Here is an 18,859-nt window from a genome sequence, read left to right on the forward strand (position 1 = left end):
AAAATCTCCCCAGGAGAAGCAGGAACAGTGGTGTGTCTTGTTTTGGATTGATTCGATTTACACAGAAGTTCACATTTGGTGGACAAGGCCATGCCAGAGTTTGCAATGGTCATTCCACCATCACGGGCCAACCCCCCAAGCAAGCAGTGTTCCACACAGGTGACCTCTGCCCTTACTGTGAAGCGCCACTGTGGTAAGAATTAAATGTTTTTGCTTAAGTCAGCAGACAAGCTGCTAACATTTAAACTCCAATGTTTAGGTTTCACAATTTACACCCCTTTTAAGAAGAATGAGGCAGTGCACATACCTAAGCTATCATCTTAGACTTTACAAACTCTGGCAGACCTCTGTACTGCTTTATACGCTGTTCACATCTTGGTGTTTATTTCACAAGCGTGTCGGCTAGCGAAGTTTCAAAAAAACTGGAAGCTTAGGTTCTGGAGCACAGTGCAGCAGCAGATGTGGATTCAGTGACAAGTGCTAGTGCCAGCATTCATTAGACCCTGACTACAACATCGCATTCAATACACGCAAAAGTTATCTAATACTTCAAGTTCAAAATTTCCATGTGTGGGAAGTCATTCCAATACTAAAAGAAGCATGTAGCTGGCAAGTTTGTATACAAGTTAGTTCTATAGAAGTCTCTTGCATTTGTTGCAGAGCTGTAAATGTAGCTGAAATAAAATGTTAAAGCAGTAAATATCATTTTAAAAATTAAAAGCATTATTTTGGCAGAAGGAAATGCAAAATAAAATGCAAAATATTATGTGAAAGCAATAGCTAGCTTTCACATAATATTTTCAGCTAAGGATGACAGACACTAATAGTTCTTAAGTTTCTAAACAAATAAAATAATGTAGGTCAAGATTACTTCAGACATGTACATTTCTACCCAGATACCCATTCTAAAATATTCCTGAAGCCCTAAAACTCTTCCAAAAACAAATCAGCCTTCCAGGACTAAAGTACTTTACAACATGCCAGAATGTGTGTAACAGACTGCAAGAGCACAAACATGGTAGATGTATCAATTTTAGGCTTCTTGGAAGAAAAGTTTCTATAGCCAACTATGAGAAATTATGCTTCTGGCTATGTATTATACACGCTATAATGGCAGGGGTGTCAAACAAGCTGAAATCAGGCCATGACAGGGAACCTTTCCCTGGTGTCAGCCAAGTGCTTGGGCAAAACCAGAGGTGCTCAAGTCCCAGCAGCATCTCGGCTTGTTCCCAGTGGCAGCCAGGATGATGGGCTTCTTCCGCAGCGTTGACAGAGCTCCAGCAGTGCTCTCACCTGAATGCCTGGCAGTCAAGCTGTCAAGGGCTGCAGTGCTGGAGCCCTAGCAGCACTGCGAGAAGCCCAGCACCCTGGCTTCTTACCATGGCTGCAGCCAAGTGCTGGGGAAGCTGGGCCTCTTCCCGCTGGGTCTTGGACCAGCTGGAAAGGCCATGTGCACTTGAGCCACCCTGGCAGAGGCAGAAGTGGGGGGCAAGGGCACAACTGACCTAACCCCATTCATCCAGCTCATGGACCAGCCTCACATCAATTCTCTGGCCCATGGGGCCAGATGAGTTTGACATCTGTGATGTATAGAATACTTACTGGTTTATTGACTGCAATAAGAAAAAAAAACACCACATTTGCCTTGCAGAATTTATGGCTGGGGAAGGAAGTCTGCCCTTCTGCACACATTTCAGCTGCCACAACCCCTTGTTAAATGAAAACAGCTTGTTTATAAGTTGTTGTCTAGTGCTAAAGAGAAATTTAATTAATGAATAGATTTAATTAAAGCAAGAAGGTGGAAAGAGCAACAGCATAAGCCACACAGGGTCACACTCATAGTCATATGAAAAATGAAGTGTCAATAACTATTCAGAAAAAAAGCAAATTCACAATTAAATGGATATCCCTCCATTTTTTTTTTTTTTAGATGATAACCCCACAGGTAGGAAATAAGGAAGTCTGCAGTAACTGTAACCATGCTATGGCTAAACAGAATTTAAAATGCACAATATGGTTTGTTTGCTACACTAGCAGTCAAGGTCAAAGACTGCTTTTAAACAATTTTAGTCCTCAACCACACCTGTACTGAAGCCATGTTCAGGGGCCTCCTTAGCCAGCAGCACAGGATATTCCATGTAGGTAAGACTAGGAAGTGTTACTGGGCAACTCGTGTACAGTGCAGACACAAACAGCTGTTATGGAATAATTTTCTGAGTGACTCCAAAATAAGTGGAGATAAAAGACCTGTTCTCCAAAACTAGCTACCTGTAATAAGCACTAACACAGCAACTGGCCAACAAGAAAACAGCTATTCTGGGATTAAACTACTAGGTGAGTAGGCACACCACTGGTGCTTCTCACTTTCAGAGGGGTAATTAGTGCAGAATAATGATTTACACTGTCATAAGTTTCCATGGTAGGTATTCTCTCTAGTGTAAAAGCAGAGCAAAGTCAAATTACTCCATAAAAGGCATCTTGCATATCCACACCCATGATTTGTCAGGAATTCTATAGCATAGATGAGACTTGTCAGTTTTTACCATAATCTAAATGTCAGTTTTTTCAGGGAATTCTTATTTCAAGAACTAAAACCACAAATATTCTCTCATTGTCTGCTACCTGAATTCGTACAACTGGTTTCTGGATTGTCAAATAAGTATTTTGATCCATGCACATAACCCAATTACTCTATATACTAGTCCATGCCTTCTTACAAGTATCATCTGTACAAAGCAACTTTCACCTAGAAATATGATGACTACTGGACATGGTAAATTTATGTAGCTGGTGCAAGAAGGAACTTCAATTACATTAAATCAATACAGGCATTCCTTGGACTTACAACACAATTGGTTCCTGAAAACCGCATCTTAAGTGGAAACACTAACTATGAACCAATTTTCTCATAAGAAAATGTTATAAATAGGGGATTTGGTTCCTGAACCAAGGCCCGATACCCTATTTCACTAAAAATACCCCAGAATGTTGTACTCAGATCAATTATAGATGAGTAATATAGCTACATTAATGTATTTATATTGTAAATAGCAATCATATTGATTTATAAGGACTTCGAGGTGACTTCGCTGGACTTTTTGAAAGGCTCTTGGTTGGACTTTTTGAAGGGTTCTTGGCTGTAGTCTTCTCAGGAGTCTTGGCTGCAAGTTCTTCTGGAGTCTTGGCTGCTTTCTTAAAGAAAGCATCCAAGGAAGTTTGGACAGCTATTCTCTAGGGAGATCAGCGACACAATGAACTTGTTTGCTGGCATGGTGTCGCACCGGATCAAGCACTGTAATGTTGAAACGGACGTCAAAGTTGAAACGGTGTCAATTTATAAACATTGTAAGTGCGAAATGTTGTAATTAGAAACGCAAGCTGAGGACTGCCTGTACTATGCTGTTTGTATGTCAAGTTATTCAACCATCTTATTTCTATTGTCATGTGGACAAGCATGCTTACCAATACTGCTGATGTCTACTTACATTTTATGAGAGGAGCAGATATGGTTTTTTATATGGCTAGAGGAAGATTTAAAAGAAAAGGGAATATACTAAGTGGTAAATGCCAAGTTCTTATATCAAAGGCTCAGCATTCCTCCATTTTCTCCTTCCATGATTTTGCTAATTTCAAAGACAAAGTATGCACCACTTAAGCCAACTCCTTTGCCTGGCATTCACAGATGTCACTTCTGCTTTTACACTAGTTGTACAGTCTATCTTCTAAAGCCCACATCCTCTTATGTCCCTTCTTCTTCAAGGAATCATAGATTTTCCTAGTGTGGACTACCATCAAGTGCTGGAAACCTCTTCTGACAACACAAGGGAACTGCCTCCCTTCTTGCACCAGTGTGCAAATGGTTCTTGGCTTTCATAGAATCACAGAATTATAGAAAGTTAGGGTTGGAAGGGACCCCAGGAGGTCATCTAGTCCAACCCCTGCTCAAAGCAGAACCATCCCCAACTAGATCATCCCAGCCAAAGCTTTGTCTAGCCAGGTCTTAAAAACCTCCAAGAATGGAAAGTGCACCACCTCTCTGGATAACCTGTTCTAGCATTTTACTACCCTCCTAGTGAGAAGACTCCAAATATCCAACCAAAATTTCCCTTGCTGAAAATTGAGACCATTGCTCCTTGTTCTGCCATCTGCCACCACTGAGAACAGTTTAGCTCCATCTTCTTTCAGCACCCCCCCCCCCTTTAGGTAGTTGAAGGCTGCTATTAAATCCCCTCTGAGTCTTCTCTTCTCTAGGCTAAATAAACTGTTCCCTCAGCCTCTCATCATAAATCGTATGCCCCAGCCCCCACACTATCTTTGTTGTCCTCTGTTGGACTCTCTCCAATTTGTTCACATCCTTTTTGTAGTAGGGGCCCCAAAATGGAACACAGTACTTCAGATGTGGTCTCACCAGTGCTGAATAATAGGGCTGTGCAAAGCTTTGGTCGCCTATTCGATTTAGACACCAAATCTCCGAATCGAACTGGAACCTTCCAAATTGATTCAGAGAGATTTGACAATTTGGGCATAGAGACAGCTTTAAATGTTTTTTCTACATACCTCAAGGTACCTGGTGGCTCACGAATGCCGAGATGCTGGGGTGGATGGAGCGTTGCGGAGTGCAGGGGGGGACGGCACCTAAGCACACTTGGCAGCAGACCCCAGAAGTGGACCAGAAGCACTTCTGGGTCCACCACAGAGTGCATGGGGGACCCTCCCCTGCCCCCCGGCTTGGCCACTGGTGCCTCCTGGGTCTGGGGGGGCACCCGTGGTCCCCCCGTGGCTGATCGCCAAGCTGGGGATGGGGAGGTGGAAGTGAGGGGGGCCCCCCTCCATGTGCTTGGCAGCGGACCCGGAAGTGGACTGGAAGTACTTTTGGGTCTGTCGCTGAGCACATGGGTCCCCCCCCCCCCAATGCTCTTGTTGGACACTCCATCCACCCCACCATCTCAGTGTTCACAAGCCACACTCATATTATTTTTCTACATGCCTCAAAGTACAAAACATATTTATATTTAAAAGCTGTCTGTATGGCCAAATCGCTGATTCTCCAAAATCAACATCAAATCTTCAGATCCAGATTTGGCAAAATTGAATCTGGGACAGCGATACAAATCAACAAATCAAATTACTGTCCCCCGAATCCGAATCGAATATGGCCCGCTTTACACACCCCTACTGAATAATCACTTCCCTTGACCTACTGGCAACACACCTACCAAATGCACCCCAGTATGCTGTTATCCTTCTTGGCAACAAGGGCACACTGTTGGCTCACATTCAGCTTATTGCCCACTGTAACCCCCAGGTCCTTTTCTGCAGAGCTGCTGCCCAGCCAGTCAGCCCCCAGCCTGTACTGGTGCATGGGACTGTTCTGTCTTAAGTGCAGGACTTTGCACTTGTCCTTGTTAAACCTCATGAGATTTCTTTTCGCCCAATCCTCCAATTTGGAGGGTAGGACTGGGATTCAGAGCAACTTAGACAGTGTATATACTGCTCCCCCCAGCTTGGTGTCATCTGCAAACTTGCTGAGGGGGCACTCTATGCCATGTTCCAGGTCATTGATGAAGACCTGGAACAAAACCAGCCCCAGGACTGACCCCCGGGGATAAATTGTGATTTAAGATTACTTGCCCACACCCAGACTTGGAACTGCCAGCCTTTGTTACCAACTTAACTCTCAGGCCCTTCAGCCACAGAACAGGCTCGCTTTTTTGTACTTGTTTTTGACACTTCACTAAGAGCTCCATCTAAAACACTAAATGTTATATTTTCTCCCTCATCCACCGCTATCCCTGCTCTGTCGTTGGTCCCTCAAGCTTGAGCCACGTGCCAATCAACATGTGCTTGGTTCTCAGCTATCCTTCAAAACCAAACAAACCCAAACACCACAACTACCTGACAAAGCTGATACACACCAATATTCACAGACAATTCTAATGGCCAATTCGTGTACTTTTTGTTTGACATCCAAACTGTTTATTGGAGAACCCCATCTTTCACTTGCAGATTTTTAAAGTATGGTTAAATGCCAGGTAGTAAGTGTTTGCCATTAAGAAGTCAAATACCACATGTTACCACAGTTATTTCTTATTTCAACATTCAAGGAAGTCTGTGGTATCTTGAACACCACTGTGTGGTAATGCTTGGCAAATGTTTTTTGAAATGCCACCTCTGTAAAAATATTCAATTCTGTCTATGCCTGTAGATTCCAGCAGCCAAGGAACATCCACTACCTATTTATTCCACCTTTCCCCACCCCAGACTCTCACACACTCAACTCTCAGTTACAGTAAAAAATGGAGAGAGGAGAACTACATTACACCCACACCCCTACCCCTACCCCCAGCCTTGTTGTGAATTACAATACCAGCTGAGTTCTACTGCTCTAGAATATCTAGACCCCTGAAATGCCTATCATATGTCAAGAGGCAAGTATTTCCCAGGGTGGTATCTTTTATTGGACCAACTGTAGTTGCAATAGTTAGACAAACTTTCAAAGACAAACCATTTTTCATCAGGTGATTGTAAAGAGCCAGAAAAAGAAAATAATTAACATAGCAGGCAGTGTAGCAATGCACAAGAATTTCTGATTAAACTTTTTTGTGAACATTCTGCCTATGGTGATCCAAGATATACTTGCATATGCTGTGGTGTAGGGTACCAGTGCACTGCAGGTCATTATTTAAAGGAGCAACATCAGGCTAGAAAAACCTAAGCCACAAGCCACTCTCTTTACCTCTATTAAGGGCACTTCAAGTCCAACTACACAATTTTTGCACTTATCTAACTCTATTGGTCTGGATCAAATACGTTTAGATCAGCACAATCCCTTGAGAGGACTGTTATGAAAAGATGTTTATCTCAGCATAATTGTGTCTACACTTGGAGTTATGCCAATTTAATTGTATTGGCACCAAACCAAAGCAATTAAAGTTAATGCAAAAATTGTTTAAGCAAACCCTTAAGTTGTTGATGTTCATACCTTAGTTTTGCCATTGTTTTTAGAAGTTCTTCTTTTAAAGAGAAAACAGAAGACAGCAGTCAGTTTTCATTCATTCCTATTTCAGTTTCTCATTCAAAGCTTTGCTTCCCTTGCAAATACTTGACTAAACAAAGGAATGTTTAGTCACGTTACAGGCATAAGCAAATTTTAATTGGACATGACAATTTTTCAACTAACTTATATAAAAGTTGATAAACAATGACCAATAGCAGTCAGGCCTTTCACAACCATTTAAAGAGATAACCACCAAAGAGAGAGAGAAACTGGACAGTCATTCAAGCTAGGCCAAAAGCAAAATTACAACATACACCACCTGCTTGCCTCCCAGTGCAGTTCTTAAAAGGTCAGCTCTATTAGAAAAGCAGTCTCTTCACACCAATGTCCACGCTGAGTCCTTTGCTCTCCTTTCTTTTTGAAGATCAGAGGTAAATTTGAAATTGCAGAATTTCTGGGGGCCGATCCTCTCAGTCACTTATGATTTCAAACAGATCAGGTACCTATTAAGCTTCATCAAAAGGCAACTGGACCCTTTATCCTGTACCCCAAAAAAGCCACCAGTCCCTCAGAAGGACACCTGCAATCCTCTGCAGTTTTAGGCCTATAAAATCAGGTGGATTATGGAAGTCTCATTAGCGGTCATTAAAAATAGATGGGACAAATCATCTGAGAATTTACAGTATACTAACGGGCTTTTATTGATAGGGGAATGGAACATGATTCCAGGCATCTCTGATTAGTATGAAACCAGGCAGTACTACTCAGTTTATTAATTTGGTACTCCAAGTCCCTCTTTCTCCCCCTCCTCCACAGTGATTTTATCTACAAGATTATGGTGCAAGCTATCAAAGTAAATTCTACCCTCAGAACACAGGAGACAGACCAGATTTAACAAGTAAGTGGCTGTATGTTATAACAAAAGGGAATAAAGGGTTCACGCTTCACCCACTGACTCAATACAGAGATGGCAGGTGGACAGATTTGCAAGGAGAACTGAGCTGGAATTCAAATATCAATTTGAAGGAGCTTGGATTATCAAACTTGGAGTAACAAAATCTTAGAGAGAAGACATTCTTTCCACCACGAAGAAAAGTTTTTGACTTGGTAAGGAGTTCTACCCAAAGTGCATATTATTTAGCTCTGCCACTCTGGAAGTCAATCTGATTCATTTCTGAGAATGAAAGCAAAAATCAGTACAGGATGCAACTGGGGAGCAGAAAATTGCATCATTTCCCCTTTTTTCCACTGAACTAAAATAAAGTTTTGACATAGGGGCTGGTTCTAATAATGAAAAAGAATTAGAAGCAGCTGGAGTGAACATCCTTGCTATATACATCTTGTTAAATTAAACACAGAACTAGTAATGCCTTTTTTAGAAGTGTTACTTGCATGCATTCTGCTTGATATTAAAGCTATTGCTCAACACCTGGACCAAAGCCAATCTTTTTGGCAACATGAAACACAAATAGCCAGTCTATGCAATCAAATACCTTCTAGGCATCTCATGAAGTAATACTATGCCAAGTTTAGTTTCTGCAGAAGTGAATGTTAAGAAACCTGCAAAGACTGTCAGTGACTATTCTATTCAGAATTTTACAGAGACCTCATGGTCTGTTAACATTAGGAGGCTTTAAATTCTAATCCATCTAAGCAGGTATAATGATTAAAAATTCAGCATTTAAAATCAGCTGATCTGGAACATTTTTAAAATAAGCCTTATTTGGGGATCATTGGTCCTAAACCTGAAACTATAGACATTCTTTCAGTTTACACTTGCATGCACAAAGCAACACATGAACCCTATTTACATGAATGGGGTCTATATCTGTGACTTTATTTGATATTTTAACAGCAATTTATCATTATGCATAGGGCAAGGCTCTTAACCCCTCAGCCAGGGGTTGTCAACCGTGGGGTACATGTACCTCTGGGGGTACTTGGGAAGGTGCGAGGGGGTATGTGCAAGTGGATGGGGACGGAGCTCCACCACACCACCCCACACTGCCGCGCTCTGTGTCCAGCTGCGAGCCACCCCCAGGGGTACACTTACTAAAAGAGGTTAAAACCCCTTCACCAAGTCATGTATTCTTGTTAGAGTCACTGCCCTGTAAGTGCAATTAAAGAACAGGAAATGTCAAAAGAGCTTGAAACATTCAGTTAAATTCTTCAGTTTGGGGAAATTTTGATTTTTTGCTTCCCCTGGGGAAGCTTCCCCTGCCTGCCCCCAACCCCCCCCCCCCCCCAAAAAAAAAACCCCGAAAAAAAACCACCCCCTGTTATAGCAAGGTCACATTTTTCAAAGTTTTGCAGTACAGTCATATACAAGTTCTAAGAGCAGGTTAGACAGGCATTTGACTGGAGTGGCTTAGTCAGAGCTGATCCCATTTTGATCAGGGAGTTGGACTAGATCACTGCCTGGAGTTCCTTCCAAGCCTACTGTTCTGCAATTCTATGAAATACAACTAAAAACAGCATCCACTGCATTTTAGTATTACCTATTTGCTACTTTGGAAAAAGAATATTTAGAAGACAGTCCAAAGCATCAGAGGAGTACCTGGGGCAGGGACATAAGGGTATGCTGAACCCAGGGGAAGGGAGGACTGTGGTAGCCTTACCTACCCTCCAACAGCAGTAACACCATGGCCAGGCTCCCTGGGACCCAATCCCAGTGCCCCATTCACTTCCCTTCTAGCCCCTGGATACATACATATTGAGTAGAAAGCTGAGCCTGCTCTGGCAAGGACTCCCAGGAGGAATGCAGGGGGTGCCCAATACTGTTTACCCCACTTGGCCCTCACCCCCGATACATGGCTTGGTGTAGTGCTGAGTTGCCTGGCTCCTATAGCTGGGCAGTGGCAGCACAGGATTGCCCCTTCCATGCCAAAGACACCCAGCAGGGGAGATTCTTATACCCCCTCATACTCAGAGCTGGTACCCCACTTGTCCCACCCTAATTACATTACTGCAAAGTATATTGCTAAATGAAGTGAGGAAACCCCTCACTACCATTAAATTATGTATCATAAAATATTATATCACATGGTAGTTGCCACAAAGGTTATAGATGCCATTTGGCCTGGACTTCTAAACGTCTGATCATTTGAATAATTACAATATTCATTTTCTTCAAAGGGAAAAGGTGATTTTTTTAGTAGCTTTCTCTTAATTTCTTGTGTTGCATATAAAAAAAGCCCATAAGAGTCACTATGAGCGATTTGACAATATTAACAGAGGTTCTGTAGTTTGAGCTCATAGCCTGTTCATTATGGGATTGTATTTTCTGTACAAGCTGAACATCCTTTTCAAAGTTATTAGCTTCGATGGCACTACCTAGAAGGGACAGGAATTTTTAATACTAACACTCAGGAAAACAGGTGCATGCTTTGATATGCCAATTTTTATACTGTAAATTATCAAAATGTTTCAAGCTAAAATAAAAATCTGTCCCTTTGTCTGTTTGGGTTTCGAATGAAAAGTAAAGTCCTTTCCCATTGATTGCAATTATCTCTAGACATCAATCCTTTTAAGTCTTTCACAGCAGTTTGCAGCTCTGATTTAACAGCAGCAGGCTCTTTTCATGGAAGGCAGATGATCCCTCTTTCCAGCAGAAGAGCAATAACGTCCCTTCATCAGTCACATTACAGGAATTGAATTCTGTTGATTTGTGAAGGGTACCCCTACAAACAAAAGTCTGGTGTTCGTTTGGGGCAAAATTTCCCTCTGTGCAGAGGACTGGCACAGGTCCAATGTACAATGCAAGACCCATTTAAATTCCTCAATTGCAACTTAAGTGCACAGATCTTTTGCTGGCCCTCTGCACAGGAGTGAATTTTATCCTTGCACAGATATTAGCAGAGATTAGAGCCCAGCTTCTCACTCTAAAGAGATCGCAGAAAACAGCACAGCCAATATACACCTGTTGAATTAATTTAGTGTTTCTTGTAAGAATAATTGGTACAAAGTGTTGGTCTCAATTAGCAAGTTGCAATTTATTCACAAAAATGAGCCTTTAAATGAAAAAATTAAGCCACTTAAAAAAAAAGAACTTTACTACATAAATGGATTTTTGCCTCTTTGTGATTAGCCCAGATAAAAGGCTTATTCTTGTTCAAGGGGAAGAAAGATAAACATCTAGTCACAATATTTAGCTTTAGGTACCAGGCAAGACCCATTTGGCATCTCCAGTCAAAACTCTATAGCTCAAAGATATGCAACAAAGTATTTACCATACGTACAGTAAGTTATTTAAAATCCACTGGTTTACTTTTTGTCCATAAATGCCCCCCAAAACACATCATGAGACAAGACTAAATCCATTTGGAGTGTATAGTGGAAAAGTCTGTTCAACCAGAGTAAGATGGGTCTCAGCTAACTACAGAGGAAGCACAAACATGGTAAACAGCTCCAACATACTGGTGTTGGCAGCACAAATGGAAGCACACAAGTACACAGCCTGAACAAGTTCAATAATTAGCACTCAAGACTAAGAAACAGTATTTCTGACTGGGATGGACTCCACCCTGAAGAGCCCTCTTTGAAAATAAATGGATTAACTATTTAAGGTCCAGTGTATGTCACTCTCCTGACAGGAGTAAAGGACAGAAATTCCTCATACTCTGACCTGGACAGATTTGATCACTCCTACTCTATAAAGTGATAAGCCATGAAGTTAGTTAGACATGCAACATAAAAGCAAGATCTGTAAGCATTAGAGGTGCTGCACTCCTGGAAACATATAGATTCACTGAGCTTTGACAGTTCAATAAGCTGTTTTTCCCCAATGAGGCACTATTCTGGGGTCTCCGAAGTGAAAGTGTCATCTCAGTGGGAAATACCAGGTCACATACTTTGCCCTTTAGAACACCGAACTCCTTGTGACCATCCTATGCATGCCCTGAGCTCAGGCATTTTTGCCCTGTAGACTCTACCCCCTCTGCCTTCTCTTTCTAGACTGAATAGTTGAAAGAAATTTTCTGTGAAGATTAAATACGAGACTTCAACTATCAAATCTCGCATTCTGACTTTGTCCAGCAGTTCCTGAGGACTTCCTGTCCCAGAATAATCAAAGTTCCCTTCTAACTTCAATGTACCATTAGACTGCTTGTTTAGCCACCAAACTATATAAGGCAAACTAGGAGTCTCATAATAAAGTTATTGATAAATGACACAATGAAAAGTGTCATGTGGTTAGTTAGTTAGTTTTCCCTTACAAATAGGATTCTTTAGGTGCCCAGAGGCCTATTCTAAGAAGGTTCATGTTAAGTACTGAACATATGCACTGTCAGTTTTTTTTACACTGAAAACGGTGCTAAACAGAGAGTGTAATATTACCCTTTGCAATATCATGAAGGAGGAAGGAAAGCAGCAGAGCTTCTTAGGCACTCTCCTCCAAAGTGAAGAAACTATCCCAGAGGGTTTTTCGAGTATTGTAAGGGTTAAGCTGGATAGGAGAGACAAATTACCCAAGATACATATTTGCACTGCAACTCCAGAATGTGGAGATAACGCCTCAAAAATGCTGAATTTCTCCAGAGAAAACAGATGTTTACTGCCAACTTTTGCACTGTCACTTGAAATGAAGTTTTAAATCCTGGAGTGTCTTGACCCAGCTCTTTAGAAACACCAACCTCAATGCAATATAAGGAGTCAGAATGAATTTTAGACAACCATATGTAATAGATAAAGCTGGAAGTACTTATGGCTCAAGAGTCAAAGCCACAGCCTGTCTGCTACAGAGAATATGCTCTGCCTCTTCAGGCCTTAAGGGGAATGAAAGGGTATACTTGTGACAAGGCTTCAGGTTTGGAAATCCTGAAACCAGGGTTGTTGGGGGTTTTTTGGCTCTACCACTAATTCCCCACCTAACCTTGAGAAAGTCAACTTCTCTGCCTCAGTTTCCCCTCCCCATATGTAAAAATAAAATAAAGTCAGCCAAATCATCAATATTACAAGAACTGGCAGATCTTGGCAAGTACCAGGACCCACAGAAAACCCCAAATAAGATTCCCAAGCAGCTTTTCCTTTGACCTCTATTCAGTGCAGGAGCCAAGGCTTGTACGTCTGAAACAACCTTTTTCAGTTCCTTTGTGGCAAGATCACATGCTGCTGAAGCTAGTGGTAAATAAGGGACCTAGCTCAGTGAAACAAGTGACTGTAATAATGTGGCCCAGGAAACTGATACCACGAAGCTGCAGAAAGCCCAGATTACTTTTTTTACAGTTTTAGATTCCTGCTCTGATTCATCATAGCTAAATCACCCAACACCAAGCTGCAGTGTGGAAAGAGGCAATGCAATTTCACTACTGCCAAAAGTGACCTTATGGCAGTAGCTCCCAACCCTTTCTCGAGTCGAGGCATACCTCAGAAAATGCCAACTCGTAGTTTTCACTTGTTTCTTGACTCCAGAAGAGTGCTACAGCAATTCTTCTGTCATAAAGAATTCAGAAATACAACAACCAGTCAGAATGTTTTAACACTATGGATACCTATTTGAAATCTCTTGGTTTATCTTGCAAGTCAGGTTCACACACCTAACAGTACTAATGCAGCATGTCACCCCACAGCACCTCTGAAAGGATCTCAAGGCACCCCAGGGTACCATGGCACCCTGGTTGAGAATCACTGCCTTGAAGAAAGAAGTGCTGGAAACACCTCAGCACAAATCTAGAAATGCAATTAACTTTTTAAGCATTGCTACTGGCTGCTGATACCCATCATTTGATGAAGAAAATCCAACTTGTAAGAGTATAGGAACATTGGCGCTTATATATTCATTCCAAAGACTTATGAAAGAGGTTATGCTCATGGCAAGTAGCAGTCAGCCTTCTTAATAAAAGAACAAATACAGCTTTCTATCAAAACAAAGATAATTAGGTAAATCAGCCACCTTATCACCTGATATGCCACCAACATGCAGAAGCAGGTGGCATACTGAGCTACCAAAAACACTCTGCATCTTTAAAGCCAACTTCTAGCCGCACTGTCTACTTTGTAACCTCACTGGACTCGGTTTAGCAACATAATTGATGCCACCAACCTGAAGCCAACCTTTTCAAGCTTTGAAAGCAGTCCTGAACTGACCAGTTTGTCAATTTCAAGGTAAAGCCTTTTGTGTCCTAAGGCTATGGATGCCAATAAAATCCACTTGGATCCAGTTAGGTGCTTACCCTGTCACCTGTTCCTAACTACAAAACAATACTCCCCCACATCACACTCATCTCACTTAAACGGCTTCAAGAAGAATTCCAAAAGCATTTACAAGTTTTGCTGCTTTTAAGCTCATGAAAATCCCGGACACAGGTAGGGAATTCTTGATTCTGTTAAGAGGAATCAGAATCAGCGTTGCACGACTGAAGATTCATTTAAATTCTCTGCTTTTTCTAATCACATCTTTGCCAAAAAAAGGGGGCAGGAGGAAATCACTGTTGGAGGGCACTTTCACGGGAACAGTGAAAGTTTTGCTTCTCCTTCCTTGCACCCTCCAATACCTCAGACCTCAGCCTCACCCACTGGAGGCTTGGAAGCCGTCTCCCTTTAAGAACAGCCAAACACACACTGTCAAGTTGACATCTTCGTGGACCCAAACCTGCCAATGGGGCCTTGGGGAGAGGAAATGCCCTGTCCCCCCCTCAGAGCTTCTCCCAGCGTTTCCAAAGCAAATCATAAGGTGCACTTGGAAGCCGGGCCGGCAGGAAGGACCTGCCACCTCCCCCTGGTTTAACTCCACAAGGGCGAGAGGCCTTGCTTGACGCGAGGGCGGAAGCGCTCGGCACGGAGGCAAGTGACATTTTCCCAGCCTTCCTCCCCCGCAGCAGCCGGGCCCCGCACGGCCAAGGGCCGGGGCTCCCGGGAACACGTCCCGCTCCGGCTGCAGACGCCCGGATCGGCCCCTCCACACTGCCGGCAAGGAGCAGGGAAAGTTTCCCCGTCCGTCCTCTCCCCCGACTCGGGGCAGGCCCCGTCCCGCCGCGCTCCCGGCCCGATGGGGGGCTGCCCGCGTCCCCGCTGCGGCTTTTGTGCGGCGCTTCCTCGTCCGGGCCGCGCGGAGGCAGGTCGCGGCGCAGGCCCGGGCGCGTGGCGCAGGCAGTAATGCGCGCACATTGCGCCTCCCGGGCAGGGGGGAGACACGTGCCCGGGCAGCCCCCCGCCCCGCCAGGGGGTCCGGCCCCGGCCCCGGCCCCGGCCCGCTCGCCCTTTGTGTGCGCCTGCAGCGCGCCCCGGGGCCCCAGACAAAAGGAAGCGGCGGCCGGGCCGGGCCGGGCCGTGCCGGGCCGGGGCAGCCAGGAGGCCCCGAGCCGGGCCGGGCCGAGCCCCCCGCCCCGCGGACAATGGGCCCCGCACCGTGATGTTGCAGTGGATGGTGAGCGGCGGCGGCGGCGGCGGGCTGGCCCCGGGCGGCGGCGGCAGCGGCAGCAGCACGAACTGGCAGTGCAGCTCGTCCAGCTTCCAGGAGACGATGCGGAAGCGCTCGTGGTCCTTGTCGAAGATGGACTCGAGGAGCTTCAGCTCGGCCTTGAGCCCTGACACCGACATCCTCGCCTCATCTCCGGGCCCGGGCCCGGGCCTGGGCCTGCGCCACCCCCGCCCGGCCCGGCCCGGCCCGGCCCGGCCCGACCCGCCCCGGCCCCGCCGCGCCTGCTGGGCGGAAGATGGCGCGAGCGGGAGCGGCCGGCTGAGGGAGCACGAGCGGCGGCGACAGCAACGACAGGAGCGGCGGCAGCGACTCCCTTTGTAGCAGCCTCCAGCACCCCCTCGCTCGCTTAAAAGGGCAACAGCGGCGCTGCCGCCCCCTCCCTGCCTCCAGCCCGGGTTGGGCTGGGCTGGGCTGGGCCCGCGCCCCGCCCCGCCCCGGCCCGTCCTCCCGAGGGGCGGCGGTGGCCGTGGCCCCGGCCCCGGCCCGCGGCGACGCAGGGCCCTGCCTGCCCCGGGCTCACGCACACGCCGCCCGGGGCCCGCCCCGCACGCACGCGGCCGCAGCCCCGCTGTCCCCGTCTGCCCGCGCTGCCCCGCACCAGCCCCCTGCTCCGCGCTCTGCCCCGCGGCTGGGCTGCCCGGCTTCCCAGCACCTGCCCTGCGCCCTGCTGCTCAGGACAGTGGCAGCCCGGGGGTTCCCGTGAGGAAGCACAGCGTCACCTAGCAAGCGTCTGTCCCCCATGTCTCCCCTTCTCCCAGGCAACCTCTGCGGACTCTCATTTTGCTGGGAAAAACGCAGCTTGGGTTTCACACTTCGTTAGGTTGCCATTCTGTAAGTTTTCCAGCCCTTCAGAAGTGGGCTTGGCAGAAACGGGGAGACTGAGGCCTGAGGTATGTAAAGTGGAGGCAGCTGCATTGCAAAAGGAGCCTCTTCAAACTCTGCTTCTGCAGTTCCCAGAGGTTGGACACGATAAATGGTCAGAGAAGGTAGTTGGTGTGTCAGGCTCCAGTCAGTCAGAGGGCAGGGCAGACATACACCTTTACAGGCTAACTAAATAATATAGAGCACCCAAGTTCACTTCAACAGATGCTGCAAAAGAACATGCAGAAAGCTGAGCATAACACAACTTTGATTCATGTAAGCTTGTGCTCTCTCTATATGCCATATATACCTTATTTAATTGGACTGTAAAAATCTGTATCTTCCCTGCCTTCTCACAATAAATGGGACAGCACATCTTTTTTTGCCTTGCAGTGAACTCTGCCTCTGCATGTTGAGATGCTTTCAGCTGCTCTAGTGACATGCTGCAAAGCATGACAAGCAGTAGAGGTCACTGGACGGGGAATCGGGAAGCTCTGCTTCTATGCATGGCTTTTCCATTGACCTACTAGGTGAAAATGGACAAATCAATTCACTTCTGGGTGCCTGTTTCCTTCCCATCGTTTATCTGTCCAGGCTACACAGACAGGAAGCTCTTTGGGGTAGGAATTGATTTCACACTGTGTATTTTTAGTGCCTGGCATAACAGGCCCACTGTAATACAAATAATAAAAAAAGGGAAAGTATCATTATTCTCTCCTTAGTGGCCTTTAATTAATGTTGCAGGTCACATACAAAGTGGAGCAGAGAACTGCCTTCCCTTGTGTTACATTAATATTTGCCATTTATGTATAAACTTAAGGATTTGGCAGCATCTCACAAATGATAAACAGTCTCATGAGTGCTCTTGCCCTGCTCCAGGGAAGCAATATACACATGACAAACTTTAAGTACATAATGGTCCCACTGGATTTAATCAGACCCAGGTCTGTGCACTCAGGATCATAAAAACTTGCATCTCTCCATCACCAATGAAGGTGCCAGCACAGATGGCAACAATGAATTGGTATGCAGCACACTTCTGAAGTGGCAGAAGATGGAAATGTTGGCTTCTTTAAAAAGGTGCCATAAGCTCTTTTAAAGTCCACAGAGCGTGGGCAACACCAGGATTTTTTCTCCACATCTCATCTGAATAACCTTCACACACAAGACTCAGTTCCCACAAAAGGGATGAACTGCCCCTCGGCTTGCTGAACATGCCAAAAGGAAGGCTGAGAGGAGATATGACGGCTGTCTATAAATACATAGGGAGTAAACACCAGGGAGGGAGAAGAGCTACTTAAGCTAAAAGACCATGCTAGCCCAAAAGCAAGTTGCTATAAACTGACTATGAATACATTTAGACTGAAAATAAGAAAGTGTCCAACTAATTTATGACCAAGGTCCTGGAAGGCCTTCTATGAGAGTAGGGGGGAAAACCCACATTAGTGGTCAGTTTATGAAAGGAATTATTTGATGTGGCTGCCTACAACAGCTGACAACTTGTTGAAGCGTCCTTCACAGCTTCATGCTGCAATACCCCTAATGCGAAAAGAATCCAGGGGGTCCAACTTGTGTCTCCAGCTATGTGAATAAGGGAGTGTGTAAACACTCCCTGAAACACTCCATTATTCATAACAGGCAATTGGCTAGTTACAAAAATAATGACCCAGGTGAAGAACAGGTCCTTCCGCTAGTAGTAATATACTTTATTCATATCTGAATAGATTCCTATAATTTTGAGACCCTCAGATCAAGGACCATCCCTCCTGAGTGTTTAGAAAGCATCTAGATTATTTTAGTGGAAATTACTGCCAATAAAAAATAACAAGGGGAATCTTTAATGGAGTTATTTAACATGCATAATTTAGAGATCAGCCCAAGCCCAGACTCCAGTTCCAAACATTCCGAAACCTGAGAGGTATCTGCATGTTTTAGACACCCTATACCTGTATAATAGGCCAAATCAAAATGCTGGAGCCAAACCCCTGTTGCATGGGACAATCGTACGGCAACAGAAAAGAACTTCAGCATGGTTTCTTCTAAAACTGAACAAGGAACTTGATTAGAATGAGGGAAAAATATTTTCTTTATAGTTCAGTCTGTCACACTTTATTTGCTTTCCTTTTTGCATTTTTGTTTAGAATCTTCCCCAGCCTCTTTCTGCCTGCCCTACATTTAAAGAAACAAAGCACATCTACACAGACTCCACTCTCCTGTAAGTCCCTATAAGTCCCCTGTCACACTTTCTAAATTTAGTAGTACGTTGCGCAAACTGTAATGTAATAGGACCTCCTGTGAATTCATTCCTGTGATAAAGATCTTCAGAACACATCAGGGATTTTTTGCTCTTTGGAATTAAGTCTACTGCTTCAGAGCTGGAAGTTATTGTTCATCATGTCCAGTTCATTCCCTCTTTCAGGGTTGCTCTGGCCTTGGAGCTGTGTGCCTTCCTGTAAGCCTCATCAAGAAGACTCAGGAGATCCTAGATTATTTGAGCTAAACTGCACAAGTATAAAAGCTTTTCAATAAAAAGATCCTTGGGAATGTCATACAGTCCAAATGTCATATGGTCCACTCAAGTGATG

The 18,859-nt window shown here is 44.7% G+C and overlaps 1 protein-coding gene across 2 annotated transcripts in view; it reads right to left on the reverse strand.

The window, feature by feature from the left end:
- The window catches only part of UBE2Q2 (ubiquitin conjugating enzyme E2 Q2), a 90,092-nt gene extending 74,247 nt beyond the window's left edge, over positions 1-15,845 (reverse strand). Inside the window, exon 1 of one of the 2 annotated variants that reach the window (XM_059714761.1) lies at positions 15,341-15,836. In XM_059714761.1, coding sequence (XP_059570744.1) covers positions 15,341-15,532 — 192 coding nt within the window. In that variant the 5' untranslated portion in view covers positions 15,533-15,836. Of the gene's footprint in view, positions 1-15,340 lie in introns of both variants that reach the window. The other variant, XM_059714762.1, reaches the window with a different exon arrangement.
- Between the last annotated feature and the right edge of the window lie 3,014 nt (positions 15,846-18,859).

This window comes from Alligator mississippiensis, chromosome 11, assembly GCF_030867095.1.
Source record: "Alligator mississippiensis isolate rAllMis1 chromosome 11, rAllMis1, whole genome shotgun sequence".
NCBI classification, from domain to species: domain Eukaryota; kingdom Metazoa; phylum Chordata; order Crocodylia; family Alligatoridae; genus Alligator; species Alligator mississippiensis.